The following is a 21749-nucleotide window of genomic DNA, read 5'->3' as shown; positions in this document are numbered from 1 at the left end:
TAGAGCAGTCTGGTAATGGCTCAGGCATGTCCCCGGGAGATGAAGGGGAAAGGGTGCTCAGAGGCCCGACACATTCTCCCCCGGAAGATTGGGGGAGAAGGGGGTCAGGAACCACCCCCCCCCCACATAGGGATCCATCAGATCCCTACATCTGAGGTCACATCTGAATCCACCTAGCCACACCTCCCCGGCCCTGCCCTAGATAAGGAATGGGCAGGCTGTGCTTCAGCCTTCCTCCCGCCATGCATCATCTCTGCCACAGGCCAGTATTTAGGGAATAAACTATTCTCTTACAGTCTCACTTTGTAGTTTGTCTCCTAATTTTGCTGAATGCTTTCTTTGCTGTGCAGAAGTGTTATAGTTTTATGTCTGAAAGAACTTACTTTACATAATATCATTTGCATATTTTTGCTTTCTTTATCTGTATGTCTTCTAATCTTATCAAAAAATTCCATGCCCAGGTCAATATAAGGAAACGTTTCTACTATGAAAATAAAAGAAAGCAAAAATTCAGCATTCAATTAGATAGAAGGAAGTCAAATTATACATGCTTGCAGATGAAATTGTCATATTTATTGAAAATCATATAGAATCCTCCAAAAATTGTTAGAACTAATGAAGAATTCAATGAATCTGCAAAGATAACATAAAATAATCAATAGCTTTCCTATGCATCAACATACAGCTGTTTTGAATAGATAAATGGTAACCAATTCTTAATAGCACAGTGTATATAATACTTACATAATATATAATACATTTATAATGAAATAAAATTAAAAATTACATATAATATATAAATATATCTCAGAATACATTTAACAAAAGGGATGTAAGAATTCCACAATAAATACTGTAGAATATTGGTCAAAGAAAATAAATATTGCTAAGTTCCCATACTACACAAAACAACAATTCTTGTCAAAATATCAGTCACATTCTTCACAGTAAGAGAAAAAAATCCTAAAATTCACAATGAACCTGAATAGCCAGAGCAATCCTCAACAAAAAGAATAAAGCTGAAGGCATTGCATGCCCCGCCTTTCAAATCTAATACAAAACAGGAGTCACTAAAACTGTGACACTGGCATTTTAAAAAAAATGCCCCAAAATGAAACAGAATTAAGAATCCAGAAAGTCATTCATGCCTTTATAATCCCGTCTTTCTGTCTCTTTGTCTCTCTGTCTCTCTCTGTGTCTGTCTTTCTGTCTGACTGTTTCCCTAGTGAAACTGATCAAACACAGGGCTCTTATTGCAGGAATACTTTACCATTGAGCCCAATTTTTAAAACCATTTTTAAATTTAAATGTTGACTAATGCATAAAAACAAAAGGTTAGGTAATGTTTGATGCTTGTACAGATTCTGATGTTTAAATAAATGCCTCCTCAAATACTTACCATTTCTTTTGGTGGCAAGACTTAAGCTTAGGATCTCAGGCTTATTAAGTAAGTAATCTACCACTTAAGACCCCTTTCACATGCCTTTTTTTGTGGGAGGAAAAAAGTTGTCACATGTTTTTCTGTGGCTAGTGTCAGACTGAAATCCTCCTACCCGTGCTTACTACCTATGTAAGATTATAGGCATATACCACCATGCCCAGCTTTGGGGATGGGAAGAATGTGATCTCATTAACCTTTTCTCTAATTTGGCTTCAAATAATCATCTCCTCTTTCTCTTTTTTCCTGGGATTACAAATATTATAACTCCTAAGATATACAGCAGGTGATTTCTATTTATAGTCACCCTATTATGTAATAAATTCTTACTTCTAACTATAACTTAGTACCCATTCGTAATCTTTTTTCATCTACACTTCACACCCTCTAGCAATCAAAATTCTACTCCTCACATCATAAGATTTTTGAAATTCCACTAGTGTGAGGCCATATGTGCCTTTCTGTATCTGGCTTACCACACTTACCTCTATGATCTGCAAATCTAGACTTGTCTCCCATTGCTTATCACATAAACTCAAAATGGACTAAAACAAATGTAAAGGATGAAAGTGTAGGTCTATATTCAATTTTTGGTAATCAAGTGTCTAGATGACTTTTAAAAATTTAATTGTTTTCATTGCTAAGACTTGATCTCCTATTGAGGGTTCTTATCATAATACAATAATGTCTTTTCCATAACCATAGACTATGCTTTGAATCCATTTGTCTTTTAATACAAGTTATGCATAAAGGCAATTTTTTCCACTTTATTTTTTTAGAAATACAGTGTTTATATATAGCTTAGATCTCTGCATGTTTAATTCTAAGATTCTTTGATTCTATGATTGTATGAGTTCTTGTAAACAAATAATTTTACCAAATATCATCTCTTGTTATATAGGCCTATAAAAGCATGCATTATTTCAATTGATGGCCAATTAAACTGAAATTATTAAGTAAAATAACACAGGCAGGATTGTGACTCTGATGGACACTATTATGAAGGTCACAAATCCCTGGGTTCTCTCAAAACATTTTCCTCCAAAGCAAATTTTTAAAAATACTCCTTGTGGGGGGAGATGGAAACTGGGGATGAAGGAGGGGGGGAAATGAGGTAGGAGGTAACACGTTGGATAAGAAATGTACTTGCCTTACATATGAAACTGTAACCCCTGTGTACTTTAACAATAAAGAAGAAAAAATGCTACTCATTACAGAAATCTGTGAATTTCCTTCATTTTCCCTACATGAAACACATAACTGTAAGGATTTATAAAACCACATTATTAATTAGTGACTTTCCACTGAGGCCATTCCTTGAGGGAGAGCCCAATAAAATCACATGCTTGGAACTCAAAATATTTACCTAAAGCACCAGCTTTGTTTAATAAGTTGTTCCCTAGTGCCTGGGCAGCTCTGGCTTCATTGTAGGTATCATGGGCCTAGTTAAACTGTCCCTGATCTATGCTCCCTATGAAAACACCTTGGTCCTATCCTTACATAAAAATTTCACTGCTAGATTCTAGAAAACATACTCAATCTCAAGCACTGAGATCTGTTTCTTCTAAGATCAATATTGGTGAGTTAAATATCTTTACATTTTTTGAACTTCATCTAATAGTTAAATAATGCCTGTTTAATGTCAGTGACTATGCCAATCAGCTATAAAATTCTAAGTGAGATATGGAATTCCTCTTTATAAAATTAACAATAGTTTAAGTAGGCTGGAAAATATACACAAAAAGGGAGAATAATAAAGTTAAATAAATTATAAAAAATCTTAATGGATACAATCTGATTTCCAGTACAATCTGAGTTCAGTTCTTTTTGGGCTCGCAATTTATGTTAGGAAATTTTAAGTGAGAAGAAATAATATTACTTTTGAAAGACAATGAAATATTTGGCAAGAAAATGAGTAGGGCATCTAACAGGAGAAATTCTAAGCAAAAGAAATAGTATCATTGTTTAAAACCAATAGCAGCCTTATAATATTATTTATTCATTTAGATTATTCTCATTAATTCCTCATTATTAAACATGGCATATTACATGGAATAGAAGAAGTCACAATGAGAGATAGTCCTGGAGAGGTAGTATTATAACACCTTGTGCAAGATTCTGTTTAGTATCCTAGGATTTATTTTTGGACATCATTTTATAATAAAGTCAACCAGAAGATTAAGAAATAAAATGAATGATTTTGTAAGATGTGACTTGTATCATTCATCATTCTAGCATTAGCATGGAAGTTGGATTGGAGTTACATATAGCTGAAGAATGAAATGTTTCCAGAGATGAAAGTTTGAGCTAATCTACAAATGACAAGAGTTAATAAGTGTAAAACATAATTAACAGACAAAAGATTGACATTTAATTGGGTATACAGAAGACAGAGGTAGCGTGCCTTCTTAGGAACAGGTAGCAGTGACAAAGAGATAGTTGGGAGAAAAGATGAGTCATGATCAAAATATAAACAGTGGTAGTGCTTTAACTACCATACATTTAGTGAACTAAGAAAACATGAAGAAAGCTGGATTAGCTACCTCCGTTAATTGGACTCATTTCAGAAAAAAAAATTGACAAAATAAAGGTTGGGGGGGTGGTTTGGAGACGATTTTCAGCAGATGATCAGAAAAGGACCTGGATACAGAGACTAAGAAAGGACAATTACAAAGAAAAGAAAACATACAATAGCAAGGGGTGTAGAGACAAAAGAACAGAGGTGTTCTAAAAGAAAAAATGTCAGAATAATGTTATATATTTGAGAAAAGGAAGGGGTTGCAGAGAATCATAGATGTGTGGAACTACAGCAATAAAAAGAATGGAGATTAAATATGTACTAAGTGTGAAACAAGGGGTTCTCTATGTCTTTTAAGTGAATGAGAAGTATATTCTATATACTAAATAATATATTTATATATTATGCACTTTAACACCATTAAAATAATCTCAGTATTTCCAGTAATTCCAGGGAACATTCCTGAATATAATCATCAAGGCAGTTTATGACAAGCCAACAGCAAGCATAACTCTAAGTGGTGAAAAACTATAGCCATTCCCTTTAAAATCAGGAACGAGGCAGGGATGTCCACTCTCTCCCCTGCTTTTCAGCATAGTACTAGAATTCCTAGCCAGAGCAATTAGGCAAGAAGAAAATATAAAGGGGATACAAATAGGAAAAGATGAAGTTAAACTTTCTCTCTTCGCAGATGACATGATCCTATACCTAAAGAATCCCATAGACTCTACCCACAAGCTACTAGTACTGATCCAAAAGCTCACAAATCCCTGGGTTCTCTCAAAACATTTTCCTCCAAAGCAAATTTTTAAAAATACTCCTTGTGAGGGGAGGTGGGAACTGGGGAGGGGGGGAAATGAGGTAGGAGGTAATCAGTTGGATAAGAAATGTACTTGCTTTACATATGAAACTGTAACCCCTCTGTACTTTGACAATAAAGAAGAAAAAAATACTACTTACTGCAGAAATCTGTGAATTTAATCACAAGAAAACAAGTTATGGACAATACTCATTTTCCCTACATGAAACACATAATTGTAAGGATTTATAAAACCACATTATTAATTAGTGACTTTCCACTGAGGCCATTCCTTGAGGGAGAGCCCAATAAAATCACATGCTTGGAACTCAAAATGTTTACCTAAAGTACCAGCTTTGTTTAATAAGAAAAGGACCTGGATACAGAGACTAAGAAAGGACAATCACAAAGAAAAGAAAACATACAGAGAACTTCCGGGAAGACAGTGGAGGAGCTGCAGAGCACTAGCTGAGCTCCCTCCGACATCGCAGTTTTCTCACTCCATAGAAAATTTACTCCTAGAAAGACAGCCAGAGTAAGTTCTAACAGTACAGGGATTCTGGCCAGGAAGGAAAAATCGACTTTGCTCATCTGAAAACACAGATGTGAGCTCCGGGCAGCGACCCGCCGTCACACCAGTGCCGGCGCCGGCACAGCACCCGGCACAGCAACCCGCAAGCCGCGCAGCTAAAACACACAGCATAGACCAGGGAGAAATACTCCAGACGGCGGCTGAGCACGGACGACCTGAAATCACAGAGAAAGCGTGAGTACCCCACGAAACATATTCTCACTCGCGCCCACAGAGCAGCTACTGGAAGGCAGCCCTTCCCCCACCACCAGAGCAAAGCGCCATCTTCGCCACTGGCATAGGGTCAGACCAGATTGGAACTAAATCAGGCCTGGGGAAAGCGAGGTCAAAGGAGCCATCTTTGAAAAGGACAAGAGGGACCAAACAGTGACCGCGAGCTCTGCCCAGGAGAACGACCCCTGCCCAGGCGGGAGGCGTGTCCTGGGCTGCAGCTTAGCCAGAGGTACCTCGCCCTGCCCACTGGAATTTATAAATTTAAAGCAAAAGCGGCGAGCAGCTCCTGGTCGGACGGAAACACCACAGGGGGGAACAAACAGTTCCTGAGAAAGTTAAAAGGTCCCGACACAGAGGAAGCCCAATTCCCAGCCCGAAATGGAGCTGCATTCCATAGCCTCCTCCACCAAGGAGGCCACCCCGCCCAGTAGGGAGGAGCCTTCCCCATGCAAGCAACTCTCAGCCGGGTAAAACGGGCCAGAGGCGCCCCGCCCTGGTGAGTCCACAGCCTATTCAAAGCCAGGCATCAAAGGCAGCGGCCCCACAGCAGACAGAGGAGCCACAGTTCCTGAGACTGCTCAAGTCCCCATCTACAGAGGACGCCCAAGGCCTGCCTGCACGCTGTGCGAACCATAGAGACCCAGGATTGCACCAACAGGGGTGAAGGGTCAGAACAGAACCACCCCCTGCAAACTGAAATCAAGTCAAACCCAGCCAATCAGGAAAATAGACTGCAGACCATCGCAAGGAAACCAGAGACTGGGGAAAGACCTCCCAAACAAGGAGGACTCCATTTTTCTTTCTTCTTTTCAAACATGTTTTTTCACTTCTGAAATGGTTTTTTATAGTTTTGTTTGTTTTCCATTTTTACCTGTTTGTTTTATCAAGTTTTTTTCTTTTCTGTTTGTCTGGGTTGTTCCTTTTCTGGTTTTTTTCCTTTTTATTATTTTTTTATTTTTTAAATAACTTTTCTCTTTTTTGTGCACCTGTCCTCCACTATTTTTACTTTATTTCTCTCTTTGCGTTCTCTTTCTTTAAAAATTACTTTCCTATGTAAGCACCTTAATTTCCTTGAGAGAGAACAACAAGCCAAACTCCAAGTCAATAGATGGAAGCAAATAATTAAAATCAAATCAGATTAAATCAATTAGAGATGAAAAAACCATCGAAAGAATCAACAAAACAAAGAGTTGGTTCTTTGAAAACATCAACAAGATAGACAGACCCCTGGCAAACCTGACCAAGAAACGAAGGCAGCACACTCAAATAAACAAGATGACAGATGAAACAAGTAACAGCACCACAGAAATAACCGAAATTCAGAAAATAATAAGGGACTATTTTGCAAAAATTTATACCAAAAAATACGAGAACTTGGAAGAAATGGATGATTTCCTAGAAAAAATTCATATCCCCAAACTTAAACATGAAGATTTAAACCTTCTAAACAGACCCATATCCAGTATTGAAATAGAAATGGCAATAAATGATCTCCCATCCAAGAAGAGCCCAGATCCAGACGGATTCACTACAGAATTCTACAAGGCCTTCAAGACAGAACTCATACCAATATTTCTCAAACTCTTCAATGAAACTGAAAGAGAAGGTTCACTACCAGACTCATTCTATGAAGCCAGTATAACCCTCATCCCAATACCAGGCAGCGACTCATCACGGAAAGAGGACTACAGACCGATTTCCCTGATGAACATAGACGCAAAAATTCTCAACAAAATTCTGACTAATCGACTTCAACAGGTTATCAAAAAAAATCATACACCACAATCAAACTGGATTCATTCCAGGGATGCAAAGTTGGTTTAATATATGCAAGTCAATTAATGCAATCCACCACATCAACCAGAGCAAGGTAAAGAACCACATGGTTTTATCTCTGGATGCGGAAAAAGCGTTCGATTAAATCCAGCACCCATTTATGCTAAAAGCCCTGGAAAAACTGGGATTGCAGGGAACATTCCTGAATATAATCAAGGCAGTTTATGACAAACCAACAGCAAGCATAACTGTAAATGGGGAAAAATTAAAGCCATTCCCTTTAAAATCAGGAACAAGGCAGGGATGTCCACTCTCTCTCCTGCTCTTCAACATAGTACTAGAATTCCTAGCCAGAGCAATTAGGCAAGAAGAAAATATAAAGGGGATCCAAGTAGGAAAAGATGAAGTTCAACTTTCTCTCTTCGCAGATGACATGATCCTATACCTAAAGAATCCCATAGACTCTACCCCCAAGCTACTAGAGCTGATCCAAAACTTTGGCAAAGTTGCAGGATATAAAATAAACCTTCAAAAATCAACGGCCTTTCTCTATGCTAACGAGCCGAACACCGAGGCTGAAATCAGGAAAGCAACTCCATTTGCAATATCCCCCAAAAACCTAAAATACCTAAGAATAACCTTAACCAAAGAAATGAAAGACCTCTTTGGGGAGAACTTTAAAACCTTGAAAAACGAAATTAAGTCAGAACGAAGGAAATGGAAAAACCTCCCATGCTCCTGGATTGGAAGGATTAATATAATCAAAATGGCAATATTGCCAAAGGCTATCTACAAATTCAATGCAATACCCATAAATATCCTAACACCATTTTTTGGTGAAATAGAGGAAGCAATCCAGAAATTCATATGGAACAATAGAAGATCTAGAATAGCAAAAACAATCCTAAGCAGAAAGAACAGTGCTGGAGGAATTACAATACCCAACTTCAAGCTGTATTATAAAGCTATAGTAATAAAATCAGCTTGGTATTGGCACCGGAACAGGCCTGAAGACCAATGGAACAGAATTGAAGACCCAGAAATGAACCCACAAAACTACGCCTACTTAATCTTTGATAAAGGAGCTAAAACAATAGTATGGTAGAAAGATAGCCTCCTTAACAAATGGTGCTGGCAAAACGGGCTCAACACATGCAACAAACTAAAACTAGATCCTTATATATCACCCTGCACCAAAATCAATTCCAAATGGATTAAAGACCTAGAAATCAAAATAGACACCATGAAAACACTAAAGGAAGTAGTAGGAGAAACACTTGGGCTCCTTGGCACAGGATGGAACTTCCTTAACAAAGACCCAGAAAGGCTACAAATCAAAGAAAGTTTGGACAAATGGGACTGCATCAAACTGCAGAGCTTCTGCATGGCAAAGGACATAGCATGCAGATAAACAGAAAGCCCACAGACTGGGAGAAGATCTTTACTGGCCATTCAACGGAAAAAGGCCTCATATCTAAAATATATGTAGAACTAAAAAATTACCCTCTTCCAAAACAAAATCGCAAAGAACTAATAGCCCCTCATCAAGTGGGCTAACGACTTACAAAGAGACTTCTCTGATGAGGAAATGAGAATGGCCAAGAGACATATGAAAAAGTGCTCTACATCACTGGCCATAAAAGAAATGCAAATCAAAACAATATTGAGATTCCATCTCACCCCAGTAAGAATGTCATATATCAAGAAAACTAACAATAACAATTGTTGGAGGGGATGTGGCCAAAAGGGAACCCTACTTCATTGTTGGTGGGAATGTAAACTGGTTCAGACACTCTGGCAAGCAGTATGGAGATTCCTCAGAAGGCTAAATATAGAACTCCCCTATGACCCAGCAGCCCCACTTTTGGGTAGTTACCCAAAAGACCACAAACAAGAACACACTAAAGCCACCAGCACAACAATGTTCATCGCAGCACAATTTGTCATAGCGAGAATCTGGAACCAACCCAGATGCCCCTCAGTAGACGAATGGATCAGGAAAATGTGGTACATATACACAATGGAATTTTATGCCTCTATCAGAAAGAATGACATTGTCCCATTTGTAAGGAAATGGAAGGACTTGGAAAAAATTATACTAAGTGAAGTGAGCCAGACCCAAAGAAACATGGACTCTATGGTCTCCCTTATTGGGAATAATTAGTACAGATTTAGGCAAGTCATAGCAGAGCATCACAAGGACCAATAGCTATACCCTTATGAACACCTAAGATGATGCTAAGTGAAATGAACTCCATGTTATGGCAACAATTGTTATATCACTGTTGTAACTACTTTCAATGTCACATGTGTATCTGTAGCTTCTATTATTGATGATGTTCTTGTATAACCTTCCTGTGGTTGTACCTACACTATCTCTGTAATCTTATCTGAGTATATTTGAAACTGTGTATACTGGTATTGGAACTAGGAAATTGAAAGGGAATACCAAAATTGAGAGACACAGGGTAAAAAAGGAAAAACAACTACAAAAGCAATAGTTGCAAAACTGTTTGGTCTAAGTGAACTGAACACCACAGGGAGGGAAAGGGTAAGGGGGAGGGGGTAGGGGGGTATGAGGGACAAGGTAACAAACAGTACAAGAAATGTATCCAATGCCTACCTGATGAAACTGTAACCTCTCTATACATCAGTTTGATAATAAAAATTGGAGAAAAAAAAGAAAACATACAATAGCAAGGGGTGTAGAGCCAATAGAACAGAGGTGGTTGAAAAGAAAAATGTCAGAATAATGTTATATATTTGAGAAAAGGAAGGGGTTACAAAGATTCATACATGTGTGGAACTACAGCATAAAAATAATGGAGACTAAATATGTACTAAGTGTGAAACAAGGGGTTCTCTATGTCTTTTAAGTGAATGAGAAGTATATTCTATATACTGAATAATATATACTTATATATTATGCATATTAACACCATTAAAAAATCTCAGTCAATGAATATGATTAATAATGTAGTTTGACATGGCATTTTTTATACACACATGTATACACACATACACATAAAGACAAAGAGCAAGTGCGAGAGAGAGAGAGAGAGAGGTAGTAGTAGTAGTAATTTCTTTTGTCTCTAAGTAGGAAATTGAGGGACTGATCTATGTTTGCTCATTGAAGTGAATGGCAAAGCCTCCTCCCAAGAAACAAGGAGAAAACTGTTGAGAGAAGATTTCAGTAACAATTTTAATTTCTTCAGAGAAGTTTATAAAGCATATTAGAAGAGCTGGATTACTGAAAGTACATGTGTTTTCAAGAAAATAGTTTTGACATATGAGAGTTCAAAAATAGGAGGACGAAGTTCAGAAAAAAAGTTTTATAGACACTTGCATATCACCCAACATGTTTACTTATAGGTACATTCTATTTACCACAAATGAGGGAAAACGTGCAACTTTTGTTTCTCTGGGTCTGGCTTACTTCACATAATATAACTCAAGTATTTTTATTACCTTACAAATGGTAAATATCATTCTTTCCAATGAATGAGTAAAATTTCATTGTGTATATATACTACTTCTCTTCATGCATTCATCCATTGTGGGACATCTGGGCTGATTCCATATCTTGGCTATGGTGATGCTGCAATGAAAATGGTTGTGCTGGTGGCTTTCTGTAACCTTGTTTATGTTTTATGGGCTAAATGCCCAAGAGTGGAATTGCTGAATCACAGGGTACTTCTATATTTAGTTTTTTGAGGAATCTCCATACTGTTTTCCAGAGTTTTCTAGCCCACCAACAGTGCATTAGAGTTCCCTTTTGGCTGCATGCTTACCAGCATTTGTTTCTGTTTTCTTGATTGTGGCTATTCTAACTGGGATGAGGTAGAATCTCCGTGTTGTTTTGATTTGTATTTCCTTTATGGTGAGAGATATTGAACATTTCTTCATGTGTCTATTGTCCATTTTCACTTCTTCTGATAAGTCTTTAAGTCAGTAGCCCATTTATCAGTTGGGTTGTTGTTTCTTTATGGATTTAATTTTGAGGGTTTAATTTTTTGAGCTATAAGTATAACTGAAGTATAATAGATTCGATGCAGATCTCAGATAGTATAAATGTTTTGCAAGATTAGGTCAAAGACCAGCAGAATCAGCACTGGGAAATGGGTACATCCAAGGGGGATTCAAGGGGAGAGGCGTAGATGAATGAAGGGGGGGATAAGGAGTAGAATGCAATCAAGCATTCATTGTACATGCCACAAAATTAAGAAAAGTGAGAGAAAAAAAAGCCCTCTCTCTCTCCCAACCCTGTTGCCATACTGAGTTAATTGGAGACAGGGGCTAGAGTTTATGAACTTAGGCCTCATCTAGCCCTAAGACTATTCTTTGTAGAAAAATATATCTCCTTAAGTTCGTTTCAATGATTTCCTCAAAATAAATTATAGGAAAAATGATAAGATACCTGTTAAAGTGGTTTGTTTTTAACCTTTCTTCCCAAGGCTTAAGGATTAGTAAACAGAACAGACTACAATATCTGATGGAGTAACTCATGTAGCTTGATAGCTTTATGTTTGGTTCATATAGATTTGTAACCACACTTGTTTACTCCATTCAGTAACTATTATTTCATTCCTGTATATTAGATTCCTTGTCAAGGTTGCAGGAAACATGATGTTTCAGACATGAAAAATATAGTTTCACTAAGTTTGAGAAAATTAATGGCAGTAATACTAATTTACCTTTCAAAGTGTCCATTTTTTTAAATATGCTGAGGACATGATTCAAGTAGTAGAAAATATGAGGTCCTGAGCTCAAATCTCAGTATCATCAACAAATAAACAAACAAATAAGTAAGCAAAAACCACTTAAAATAATTCTGACAACAGTCACACTAAAATTCTACGATAATAGTGCATTTCAAAAATAACTCCTTCAGCAATTAAGTTATATCCAGCATGTAGGATTGTTTTTAATCTATTAGATGGTTATATTTAAGAAATGAATTTAATGAAAATATAGCTCTACGTCCTTCTCAATATTTGAAAATTAAGTGGTATTCTGTGGAGACAATGTATTCTTATTCACCAGATCTCTGAAAGATCATAGGTCAGGATTAAATGCTTGGTGTCCTGTTACTATTAAAAAAAATTATTCTTATTTGATTTGTAATGGACACCTAATAATTACACATATTTGTGGAGTACAGTGTGATCTTAAAATTTTAAGATACGTTTTGCTCTTCAAGGTTGCTCTTGAGAGTTCATTCCAACCAACCAAACATAATCTTTAAAAAAAATAATTGCCAAAGTGATGTACAGAGCGGTTACAGTTATATAATCAAGCAATGAGAACATTTTCTTTTGAACAGTGTCACCCCCTCCCACCTTTTCTCTCAGTTCTTTCCTTCCCAACTTTCCTCCTTTCAAATTACATAGTTCATTTCCAACAGAGTGTCTAGTGGGTTTCACTGTTGAATTGGTTCACCCTTTGTCCCACCATTTTTGTGCTTCCCCTTCCTCTCTCCAAATCTGATTAACTTATGTATAAGACAAAGAGTATGGAAAAAATGAGAAATATATGACAGTGCTTTAATATGACACCTCTCCTATATTTGCCTGTAGGTTTTTCCTATATCCATTTCTGAGATCCTATGAGTAACTTCTTTTGAGACACTTAATGCATGAAGCTTGGCACATCATTCCAATACCAAAATACCATATATATGATGATGATTATGTATCAGTATCATTTTCAAAGATTTATTGAAAGAAAAAAATCACTTCCATCTTTTCAATCAAGTTTTCCAGCACTGACAACTGAAACTATGCTTCAAAATAAAATGCTAAAGACTTGTTGACCACACTTCAAATTTTGAGTTCTGAATTGCTAATTCTTTTTGCTAATATGTTTTCCCACCACTCAAGATTAACCACAATGTTGATGATTTTATCCTAATATCAGTAACTCTAGGCTAAGGAAACCATGATAATTGACAAATAGTTATCGTAAACACCACATATTATTTTCTTGTTCTTCTTTGGCTTCTTACACGGAAGTAAGCTTTGAATCATCAGTAACTATGATCAACTTGACCTCAGAGACAGGATTCCTCCTCATGGGGTTTTCTGATGATTGAAGGCTTCAGATTTTATATGCACTGCTCTTTATGGTAATATACCTGCTGGCTTGAACAGGCAACCTTCTCATCATCACCATAATTACCTTGGATCCTCGTTTGCATTCTCCCATGTATTACTTCTTGAAGCATCTTTCTCTCTTGGACCTCTGCTGCATCTCTGTCACAGTCCCCCAGTCCATTGCAAACTCACTGATGGGCAACGGTTACATTTCTCTTGGTCAGTGTGTTCTGTAGGTGTTCTTCTTCATTGCCCTGGCGTCGTCAGAAGTGGCCATCCTCACTGTGATGTCTTACGACCGGTATGCAGCCATCTGTCAACCACTGCACTATGAGACCATTATGAACCCAAAGGCCTGCAGCCGGGCGGTGATGGCTGCGTGGAGTGCTGGAGGTCTCTCCGGGCTAGCACACACGGCTGTGAACTTTTCTATTCTTCTTTGTGGGGAGCGTGTGATTCACCAGTTCTTCTGTGACGTTCCTCAGATGCTGAAGCTAGCCTGTTCCTATGAATTCGTCCATGAACTTGCCATGGCTGCCTTCACAACCTCCATGGCGTTTCTCTGTCTCCTCTCCATCATGCTCTCCTATGTTCGCATCTTCTCAGCCGTGATGAAAATCCCATCCGCCGAGGGCCATACCAAGGTCTTTGCCACTTGCCTCCCACACTTATTCGTGGTCACCTTCTTCCTCTCAACCGCAGGCTTTGAGTTTCTGAGGCCTCCTTCTGACTCCCCATCCGCTATGGACCTCATGTTCGCCGTATTCTACACTGTGATCCCTCCCACACTCAATCCAGTCGTCTACAGCTTGCGAAACGAAGCCAGGAAGGCAGCGCTGAGAAAGGTGCTGTCTAAAGAAGAATTTTCTCAGAGAAAAGTATTTAAAATCCCTATTTAAACTCTAATAAAATGGCCCTGTTTACTATGTTTCAGATTGGGCAAAGGTTGAGTCTTATTTCTTTCCAGAACTCCATTCCAACTCTTCTATGTGGTAGACAGGGAGGGAGGGGGTTGGTTGTGGGACTTGAACACAGTGCCTGGGTCCTGTCTCTCAACTTTTGTGCTCAAAGCTGGTACACTATCACTTGAGCCACAGCTCCAATTCGGTTTTTCTGGTGGCTAATTGGAGATAAGAGTTTTGTGGACTTCCCTACCCTGGCTGGCTTGGAACTGTGATCCTCAAATCTCAGTCTCCAGAGTAGCTAGGATTAGAGATGTGAGCCACCAGTGCCCAGCAAACTTTTCTAATTTTTATGTTAGTCTCAAGATATAATTTTTCAAAAAAAAAACTTGCTTCTAAGGATAATGGCTTTTTTCCATTCCTTCAAGCCAAGTATTATTTTAGTACATCTTTTTTTTAAATATCTGTGAAATAAAGGAAAAGTAATTGGCTTGTGGCATGACCAATGTATTTATAGTTGGATTTAACAAATGCATCCCAAACTGACATCAGTTAAGTCAACTATATTTATGCGATAGCAAAGCAGTACTGTATATATGTAATTTCCAGTGGACTTCAAAGATTCTTATATATGATACATATACTTATTTTATATATGATACTTATATACATATCTCCCATATTAAATATTAGAATAGTGAGTTGCACAATGTATTCTGCCTATAATAAATGGACAAGTGCTTTATATTCATTATTTTCTAAATCCCAGCAAATAACTTTTCTGCTATATTGTTCCCTTTCTACTAATGATGACACTAAATTTGGAGGAAATTAATTTTCATGAAGTTTACAAATATAAAGTAGTAAAGGTGCAATTCAAACTAGCAGTTTTCTTCCTCCATCTCCTTTTTATTTCCTTTGTCAGTGGTGGAGCTTGAACTCTTGGCCTGGGTGATGTCCCTGAGCTCTTCAACTCAAGGCTAGAGCTCTACCACCTGAACCACATCACCACTTTCTAGTAGTTAATTGGAAATAAGAGTCTTATGGCCTTTCCTGTCTGGGCTATCTTTGAATCGCTTGGTGGCTCATACCTGTAATCCCAGGTACTCAGAAGGCTGAGATCTGAGGATTGCGACCCGGATTTGAGCCATTGAACCGCAATCCTCAAATCTTAGCCTCCTGAGTAGCTAGGATTACAGGCATGAGCCATTGATATCTGGCATTTTCTTAGGTGTAGTCTGTGATCTTTTTTAAGGAAATCCAGCAACTGTTATACAGATGACAACAATAGCTACCTTTGAATGTTACATTGTGTTAATTTACTAATTATAGACCTTTGAGGCAAGTATTCTTTAGAAAACTGAGACTAAATGATTAAAATTTTGCTCCACATTTAGTAAACTAATACATAAGAAATCACACCTATTTTAATTATATTTTTATTATCTTAATTGGTACCATTGAGCTATTTAACAAGTCAGTTTATAAATACAATAAACCTTGATTGATATCAACCCTTTCATCATTCTCCCATTCCTCCTGACCCAGTCCCTCTCCCTCAATTTTCCCAGTTTTATAGGATATGCATTGAATGTTATGACTGCATTCTCCCACTCTCCTTTCTCTCTTCATTTGCCTGACCCTTTCCCTGACTCACCCCCATCCCTTTCAAGGACTAATTTCCTGGTATTTTGGTGAACCATCAATTCATTGTTTAATTTTCCTTTGCAAATATTATACTTTGACTATTATGTTTGTGTACACATGGATACTATCCTGTATGTGTTTGCTTGGATATTTATTAACTAGATCTAGCTTCTAGGTATGAGAGAAAACATGCATCCTTTGTCTCTCTGGGCCTGACTTACTTTATTTAGCATTATTTCAATCACTGAAGGCAAACAATTGCTAATGCAGAATATTGTATCCATCCTCGTTTTCATTCACAACCTAAGAGCAAATAGATATTCCATGCAAAATAACTAAAACTACAGAAGATACTTAAAGACATCTTTCATATAGAACATCAACATTAACATGAATAGGTAGAGAAAACAGACTCTACCAGATGAGCAGATGAACATGGAGGAAGAAACAAATCATCTAGGGGGAAAACATGATACCACACCTAATATTAATTAACTTGATTCTCTCATCAAAAGATATAGATTGGATAGTTGGATCAAAAGACAACACCCAACCGTCTGCTGAATACATCAAACCAGTGTTTCTTTGTTGTTGTTTTTTCTGCATTCCATCTCCTTTATATATCTCTCTTTGAAAATGCTTTGCCTCCAAAATGTGGGGTTTTGTGTATGCATATCAACTATAAAATAAAAATACTTCACTACTGACTGAGATAACCATCCAGCATCTTCTTTTCCCTTACTGAAAACTTTATATTAGGTAGTTCCACCCATTGATGCATAAAGGCTTCTAGAAAGAAAGTGTGTTTAGTGGACATATCACTTCACTGTGTGTGATTCTTTTTTTAAAATGTTTAGTCGTTCATGTATTTTTACTCGTAGCAGTATATTCAAAGATTTTGTTCTTTTTTTCTGTAGGTCCTGGGTTTGAACTCAAGCCCTGAATGCTGTCCAGAATGCTTTTTTGCTCAAGGCTTGTCTTCTACCACTGTGAGGCACAGCTTCTCTTCCAGGTCTGGGTGTGTTTGGGGGGATAGGGAAGGGATGTTGAATTGGAGACAAGAGTCTCATGGATTTTCTTACTCAGGCTGGATTTGTACCAAGGTACTCGGATCTTAACCTCCTGAGCAACTAGGATTACAGGTGTAAACCACCAGCACCAGGGGATTTTGCTCATTTTTAAATGAGGTTTTTCAAAAAAAATGTTACACGTACATAAATGAATATCTCTGTGTCTGCAAGTATATATAGGAAGATTGATTCATTTGTCTGATATTTTCTATCAAAATGCCTTTCATTGTGATGCACTCCAGATTATTGATTTTTTTCCTTTATGATTGTTTTAGTGTCCACACTCAAACACCCCAAAGTTACAAAGCTATTTTTATGCTTGCCTTAAAAAATTATAATTCCAGCTCTACATCTAACCCTGATTGAGTTAAATTCTCCCTATGCTACAATGTCTGCAATGTGTTCACTTGTAATTGTTGAAAAAGTGTGCATCCACCGTGTTTTGTCTATTTGTTATTTTGTGTTATGTCCGTTTGTTTCTGAGGTTTCTGACTGAAGAGTGACTATAAACTCAAGCCCTACCCCATCAAAACTGTGTCTGAGGTGATCATAATGTTTGAGTGATTTGTTTTGTCTTGTTGTGAAATCTTATGAACACACACACACCACACACACCACACACACACCCGTATATAAATATAAATATATAATATAAATATATTAATATAAATATATATAATATCATATTATATATAATAAAAAATATATAATATAAAATATTATATATTATAAAATAATATATATATAAATATATATATATATATGTCCCAGCTTTTACTGTCAGCCTCTTTCACTGGAAACTTATCTATATTTGCAGACATTCTTATGGATCAAGTTTCAATGTTTATACTTTGTTCCTGTCAAGTTATCTTCTTTTTAGGAAAGCCTTAATAAGAAAGAAAATCAAGCTGGCCAACGTCAGCCAAATAAGACAGAAGAGGTAACATAATAAAAATACATGAGACCTTCTGAAACCAAATTTCAGAATATGCAGATCCCTGTTTTTAATAAGCTCTCCCTGCAATTCATATGTCTTCTAAAGTTTGATAGCCATAGATTTATAGACAGAAAAACCTCTACCTACACAGCCTTCTAAGCCAGGCCCAATTAGTGTGGAAATTTTAATGGTTCCAACTCCATAGAGAGGCAGAATACTTTCATCATTCAATTTAAAATTTTGTATCAAAGCCTCCTCCCTTAAAAAAACAAACTCTTTCTCAAGGGAAATAATATGGGTTTAAAAAATCCCTGTGAGAATATATATCTGAATTGGTATTAGTTTCTCTCATGATTTACCCATTCATCAAGAATACTGTGGTACATTTTCCAAACTGGGATAAAGGAAGAGGTAAAGGATTATGGCAATGCTGACTAAGTATTCAATTCTTCAAGTTGAATTAACCAAAGCAGCACTATTCATTTTAACAAGGAAGGGAGCTGGCCTTATAGAAAATGTGGCCATTTAAAAAGTCGATATGGTTAGTTCATACAAACAGATTACGATTAGGGACCATTGGAGGAAAACCAGGAAAATGGAAAAGGCTAATATATCATGTTGTTCTACAAATAAAGAGTAACACTCCTCCAAACAATCACTAATATCAGTAAAAGAAACAAATCTCTAGAGAGATGTTTGCTAATGGCATTGTAGCATTCCCCCAAAGTTCCACAGTAGCTTTTTTATGTTAATAGGTCTTAGGTAGGAGAAAGTGATATGAATTACTGAAGCTAAGTGTTTGAATGTATATCTTGATTTTGTTATATAAATTTTCTGCAATTCATATTTCCCATGAAAGGGAGACTAAAAAGACTAAAAGAAGATTACACTAGTTTTGTGAATTTAAATCTATATTTTGATGAAATCTATCACACTGTCTTTTAAAAGTGCTCAAAATATCAATATTTTATTTACTGTTTCTTGATGGCCATTTTTATCAATTGGCAAATTAAAATATTAAGTGAATAAAAATTGATAATGATGCTTTGTACAATTTAAAGATTTCAAGGAAAAATGTCACAAAAATGAAGCACATGGAAAGTTGTGATATGTGGCCTGAGGAAATATCAAGTCTCATGATATTCGAGTTAGATTCAACTTGTGATTCATATTTGTGGAATAACTATCAAGAGGCTTTTAGGTGTGGCAGTTAAAGCAAAATTTAGAAAATTTGAAGTTAATTTAGTTGCCACATGTGTTGCAATATGAAGCCACTGACGTCTGACAGGCAAAGAGAAGGAAGGTTTATACAAGCCACAGAGTACCAAAATAAAAACAACTGACAACAGAGGATAAACCAAAGAGGGGCGGGGATGAAATAAAAAGGAGAACGTTGCACGTGGAACATTCAAAAGAAAAGGAATGTTTATATTGTAACGTTATTCTTCACAAAAGAGAAGATGGGAGAGAGGCAAGGAAAGAGATTGGAAGTAGAGGGCAAAAGTAGTTCATATACTGGTAAGTAATGGAGAAGCACATTGACTTCAAAGTTTACAATTCTCCTAAGTATCATTTCTCAGAATAAGACTCTCTCTCTGCCTCTCTTTCTCTCTCTCTCTCTCTCTCTCTCTCTCTCTCTCACACACACACACACACACACACACACAAAATCTCACAACATTTCACATCGTTTGGAATGTTGGAAAATTTCAAACTACTATCACAGCAGGCTTTTTTTTCAGCTGTTGACTTAATTCTTCAATGGAAGTAAAAATATGCAAATGTGTGGGAGTTGTTATTAATGACTCCCCACACACAATATACCTATCTACAGTGCAGTGAGGGGTGAATTTTTGCTAATTTCTATGGCACAATAGTTAAAATTCTGGATCATAAAGGAAAAAATGTTTTCTCTCTTCTCTGAAATATAAATCAAGTATACTCGTAGTCTCTTTCTCAAGTTGTATACTGTGTATTTGATTTTCTCACACTTGAGCACCATTTAAATTAGCTATATTTTCACTACAAGTATCTTTACTGTAATAAATGGTAAAAAAAATTGATTATGTCATCAGATAAAACTTATATTAAGAACAGGGAAATAAAGTGATCAAGTAGAAGTTACTTGATACCAAAATATGTAACATAATAAAATGAGACAATGAATGTTTGCAATTTTTAGCACTTTTCAGATGTGGGTGTGTGTGGGTGTGTGTGCATACACAGCTACTTCTGAGACTTAAACTTAGAGCCTAGGTTCTGTCCCTGAACCCTGAGATATATTTCAAGGCTAGCACTCTATCACTTGAGCCATAGCTACACTTCTAGCTTTTATGGTGGTTAATTAGAGTTAAGAATCTCTCAGACTTTTCTGCCCAGGCTGGCTTCAAACCACGGTCCTCAGATCTTGCCTGCTGAGTAGCTAAACTTACAATGTGTAAGACACAACCAGCACTCAGATTTCAACATATTTTTAATGTTGATTGCAATAGGACATCAATTAAATAAAACAGTAATGGGAACAGCATTGACTCTACACATTTGTCCCCTACATCCAAAATAAGCCTTTCAAAATGATGACCATATTGATGGCTAGGTAGGATTCAGGAATAAACAAGGTTCAAATTACTCATGCTTTAATACTAAATACTACAGTAATTCCAAAATCTAGCAGAGAAATAACAATTCCTTAACGATCACTTATTAAAATAAATGATGATATAAAAATAAACAATAGCTTTCAGTATTTTTAAATTTACCATAACCTTTCATTTTCTAGGTGCTGCACACTTTTTATTTTCAGTATGATTACAAATAAAACTGAAAAGAATGGATTCCTCCTCACGGGGTTTTCTGAGAATCCTCATCTGCAGCTCTTACAAGCTTTCCTGTTCTTGGTCATGTACCTTTTGGCCTTGACAAGCAACTTCACCATTATTACCATCACAACACTGGACGAGCATCTCCAATCTCCAATGTATTTCTTCCTGAAGCAACTTTCCCTTCTGGATGCCTCCTTCATCTCTGTTACCGTCCCCCAGTCCATTGACAATTCCCTCACGGGAAATGGTTATATTTCCTATGCTCAGTGCGTGCTCCAGGTTTTCTTCTTCACGTCTTTGGGCTCGGCTGAGTTGGCCATTCTCACGGTGATGTCTTATGACCGCTATGTAGCCATTTGCTACCCACTGCACTATGAGCTCATCATGGATCCCAGAAAGTGTAAGAGAGCTGTGACAGCTGTATGGGTAAGTGGAGGCATCTCAGGAATTATGTACACAACTGCCACATTTTCTATCACATTCTGTGGGGCCAAAATCATCCACCAGTTTTTCTGTGACATTCCCCAATTACTTAAGTCCTCCTGCTCCAATGATTACCTTGCATTCTTTGGAGTGGCTGCATTTGTGTCTCTGGTGGCCTTAGGCTGTTTCATCTCCATTGCCTTCTCCTACATCCACCTATTCTCCACAGTCCTAAGAATCCCCTCTGCTGAAGGCCGATCTAAGGTCTTCTCCACCTGCCTACCCCACCTTTTTGTCGTCTCATTTTTCCTCTCCACAGCCATCTGTGCCTACTTCAAACCAACTTCAGATTCTCCAACTGCTTTGGACCTTATGTTATCCATTTTTTATGCAGTAATTCCTCCAACACTCAATCCAATTATCTACAGCCTGAAAAATGAGGCACTAAAGGAAGCTTTAGCGAAGTTACTGTTGGGTAGCTATTTCACTGGGAACAAAGCTTATCTCTTGTGTTGTTAGT

At 37.1% G+C, this 21749-nt stretch overlaps 1 protein-coding gene and 1 pseudogene across 1 annotated transcript; both read left to right on the top strand.

Moving 5' to 3' along the window:
- The first annotated feature begins 13370 nt into the window (after nt 1-13370).
- On the top strand, nt 13371-14327 carry LOC125353563 (annotated as a pseudogene).
- Nucleotides 14328-20788: 6461 nt separating this feature from the next.
- Nucleotides 20789-21748, top strand: LOC125353562 (olfactory receptor 14J1-like). Its single transcript, XM_048349255.1, has one exon. The coding sequence runs from the start codon at nt 20789-20791 to the stop codon at nt 21746-21748; it is 960 nt and encodes a 319-aa protein (XP_048205212.1).
- Nucleotide 21749: the final 1 nt, after the last annotated feature.

The sequence above is a fragment of the Perognathus longimembris genome, chromosome 6 (assembly GCF_023159225.1).
Source record: "Perognathus longimembris pacificus isolate PPM17 chromosome 6, ASM2315922v1, whole genome shotgun sequence".
NCBI classification, from domain to species: domain Eukaryota; kingdom Metazoa; phylum Chordata; class Mammalia; order Rodentia; family Heteromyidae; genus Perognathus; species Perognathus longimembris.
The sequence above is the reverse complement of the archived record's forward strand: the minus strand, read 5'-3'. Positions and strand labels throughout refer to the sequence as shown.